Source organism: Nannospalax galili, unplaced genomic scaffold (assembly GCF_000622305.1).
Source record: "Nannospalax galili isolate Female #2095 unplaced genomic scaffold, S.galili_v1.0 scaffold444, whole genome shotgun sequence".
NCBI classification, from domain to species: domain Eukaryota; kingdom Metazoa; phylum Chordata; class Mammalia; order Rodentia; family Spalacidae; genus Nannospalax; species Nannospalax galili.
Genome location: NW_008354022.1, coordinates 534,147 through 537,080, shown reverse-complemented (window position 1 = coordinate 537,080; position 2,934 = coordinate 534,147). Strand labels below are relative to the sequence as shown.

Genomic DNA, 2,934 nt, shown 5'->3' with positions numbered 1-2,934 from the left:
GAGCCGTATTCCTGCACTTTTTTCTTTATGTTTTATTTTAAGATTAGAGACTCCCCTAGTTGCCTCTGCTGGTCTTGAACTCACTCTGTAGCCCAGGGTAGTCTTGAACTGATGTCTTGAGTTCGATCCACGGGACCTACATGGTGGAAGGAGAGAATTCTCCTGTCCTCTCATCCTCCTGGGAAGGTGGATGACAGCCCCCCCCCAACCTTGTATATATTTGTGTATGTGTTAAAAATCAATATTTAAAATAACAAGCAACAACAAAAGAAAACACAACCAGGCTCCCTCACAAACTCCAAACAGAAAAACAAAGGAGAACAAAGCAAAAACTTTAATGAGATGGAGAGCCCAGGCTTCATGGCTGTATCCCTATAATCCCAGCACTTGGGAGGTAGAGGCAGAAAGATCAGGAGTTAGAGGCCAGCCTGGGCTAAATGAGATCCTAAACAAAAGCAGACATACACCAAAACTCCAAATAGACTAAACCAAACCAAATAAATAAATAAATAAATAATAAATAAATAAATAATAAATAAATACAAAGAACCATTTTTAAAAGAAAATACCTAGGTTGGCCTGGAACTCACTAATTATTTAGCCAAAGAGGACCTTGAATTCCTGATCCTCCTGCCTCCACCTCCCTGGTGCTGGGATTGCAGGCATGTGCCAACAAACCTGGTTTGTTTTTGTATGCTAGGCAAGCACTGGACCAACTGCATCACATGCCAGTCCCCAAACCGAAGAAAACAACTCCAAAGAAAACAACCTCCTGAAGTCAACCCCAAAGCAAGCGACTAAATAAAACTAACCGACTACCACCAACAACTAGCTTTAATGGTGTGGGAAGGAGGGGATTGAAACCTTTGAACTCACTTAGCTGACTGATCCTTAGTCTTTGGCAGCCCTGTTTCTTTCTTAAGCCCAAAGAATTAAACAAATCAGAAAGTGGGTTTGGATTCCAGTCTTTGGAACTTCTTAGTTTGGGAGAGCCGGCTGGGCGATAAACCGGGGCGTTATTAATAAGATGTTTATAGACTTGTGGGTGGGCCCAGAAGCAGCGACTAGGATGGTCTGGTGTCTTCCCAGGTCTCTAGGAAGAGGGACAGCAGGCCTGGCTCCGAAAAGTAGAAGAATCCGACTCTCCAGGCCAGATTTTCCCTCTAGCCATTCCGGCCTCGCCGAGCGGAGCAGCTAGGCAGAGAGAAGGAATATCTTCATTGCCAAGCGAGATGGAACCTACCCGCCCTCTGGGGGAGCTCGGAGAACCCCAAGGGTCTCTTCTAAGCCCTCAGCAGCCAACATGACTCGCCTGCCTCCCCATCCCGCGCGCTCCCCACTCTCTCCCGGCGCCCCCACCCTTTCCGGGTGCGCGCGCACGAGAGGGCCAGCCTCCCCTAGCTGTGCGCTCAGCAGCCTGCGGGTGGCAGCGGCAGTGGCGACTGGCTCTCGGGGAAGAGGGTGACCAAGGGACCACGGAGGAGGAGTCGGCGCCGCAGCCGCTCCCCTCGGGGCCGCGCCCCGCCACCCGTCGCCACCTGAGCATCCCCTCTGTGCTCCCCAGCTGCTCTCCTGCATCCCACCATCCTCCGCAGCCCGGGGGACCGTGTGGACTGTGTGCCGCAGCGGCGGTGTCACTGCGTCCGGCGATCGGGACACTCGGCTCCCTTGGGGGCTCGGGACTAGCTGCGCGCGCCGCGGTGACAGGCGGCGGGGGCGCCAGCGCGCATCCCTTCCTTAGCGACGTTTGGAGAGGCGGGTAGACTACTGGTGTGACTTTGGAGGGCCGACTCCTCCTTCCGGCCAGCCCGCCCCCCCCCCCCCCCCCCCCCCATAGACCAGTGTGTCCGGCAGGCCCTGGAAGCTCGTGTGGGGACTTGGAACGTGTCCGGGAAAACCGGTGGCGCTGTGCGCACTGGTGAGTTTGGCTGGCGGGGTGGGGGCGGAGAGGACGTCGCGCTGGGTCCCTGCTCCCGCCCCTTTCCTGCTGTCCCCCCACTTTGAGAGAGTCATTGAGATTCGAGCGTGACTGCGGAGCTGTGAGGATGCAGGAAGCGGGCGCGGGATTTTCCTTCTCCCGAAGTGATGGAGAGGGCCGGTGAACTGAACAAAGACACCCTCCGGGAGGAGCCGGTCCTCCGCTGAAGAGTACTGTCCCCGTGCCCCGACGGCCGCCTGAGGGCTAGAGTGGTGACCCTGCTGCTCCAGGAGTGGCGCGCTCTTCCGCGGGCGGGTGCAGAGCCCGGAGCCGGGCACCTGCGCGCCACTCCTGCCACATCTCTGGAGCATCTCTAACTGCCACCTGGTTGGTCCTGGAGGTCTACAGCTCCCGAGTTCCAAGATCCAGAGGCGACCCGGTTGCTGGTGCAACGGACCTTGATATTTGGCTGCGACTCTTGCGAAGGGCTGCGCGCTTGTGGACGGAGCAGGCATTTCACGGACACTTTTGCAAGCTAGAGGCTTCGGTCTGAGCGAACACTCCCTGTCTCCATCCTCTCCAGAGGTGTCTGTCCTCTGAGGCACTAGTGCTTTGGGAGCCCGCAGCAGCTGGGGTTCCACCCCCCTCCCCTCTACCCCGGCTGTGATCAGCTGTGTGAGGTTAGCAGGGTCCCAGGCTGCCCAGCGCCTCGCAGGTGAGGCAGGTGGAGGCGCGGGTCCAGGGAGAGGACCGGCCGGGTTGTTTGATGGCTTCACTGAGGAGAGTCAAAGTGCTGTTGGTGTTGAACTTGATCGCGGTGGCCGGCTTCGTGATCTTTTTAGCTAAGTGCCGGCCCATCGCGGTGCGCAGCGGAGACGCCTTCCACGAGATCCGGCCGCGCGCAGAGGTGACCAACCTCAGTGCGCACAGCACCAGCCCCATTCAGGATGCGGTCCTCAAGCGCCTGTCGCTGCTGGAAGACATCGTTTACCGGCAACTCAATGGTAAGGAAGCGC

At 57.1% G+C, this 2,934-nt stretch overlaps 1 protein-coding gene across 1 annotated transcript in view; it reads left to right on the top strand.

The window, feature by feature from the left end:
• Positions 1-1,870: 1,870 nt before the first annotated feature.
• The window catches only part of Galnt17 (polypeptide N-acetylgalactosaminyltransferase 17), a gene marked incomplete in the record, with an annotated part of 518,181 nt that continues 517,117 nt past the window's right edge, over positions 1,871-2,934 (top strand). Inside the window, 1 exon segment of the mRNA XM_008851109.3 lies at positions 1,871-2,922. Within this exon segment, the coding sequence (XP_008849331.1) occupies positions 2,685-2,922 (238 nt within the window).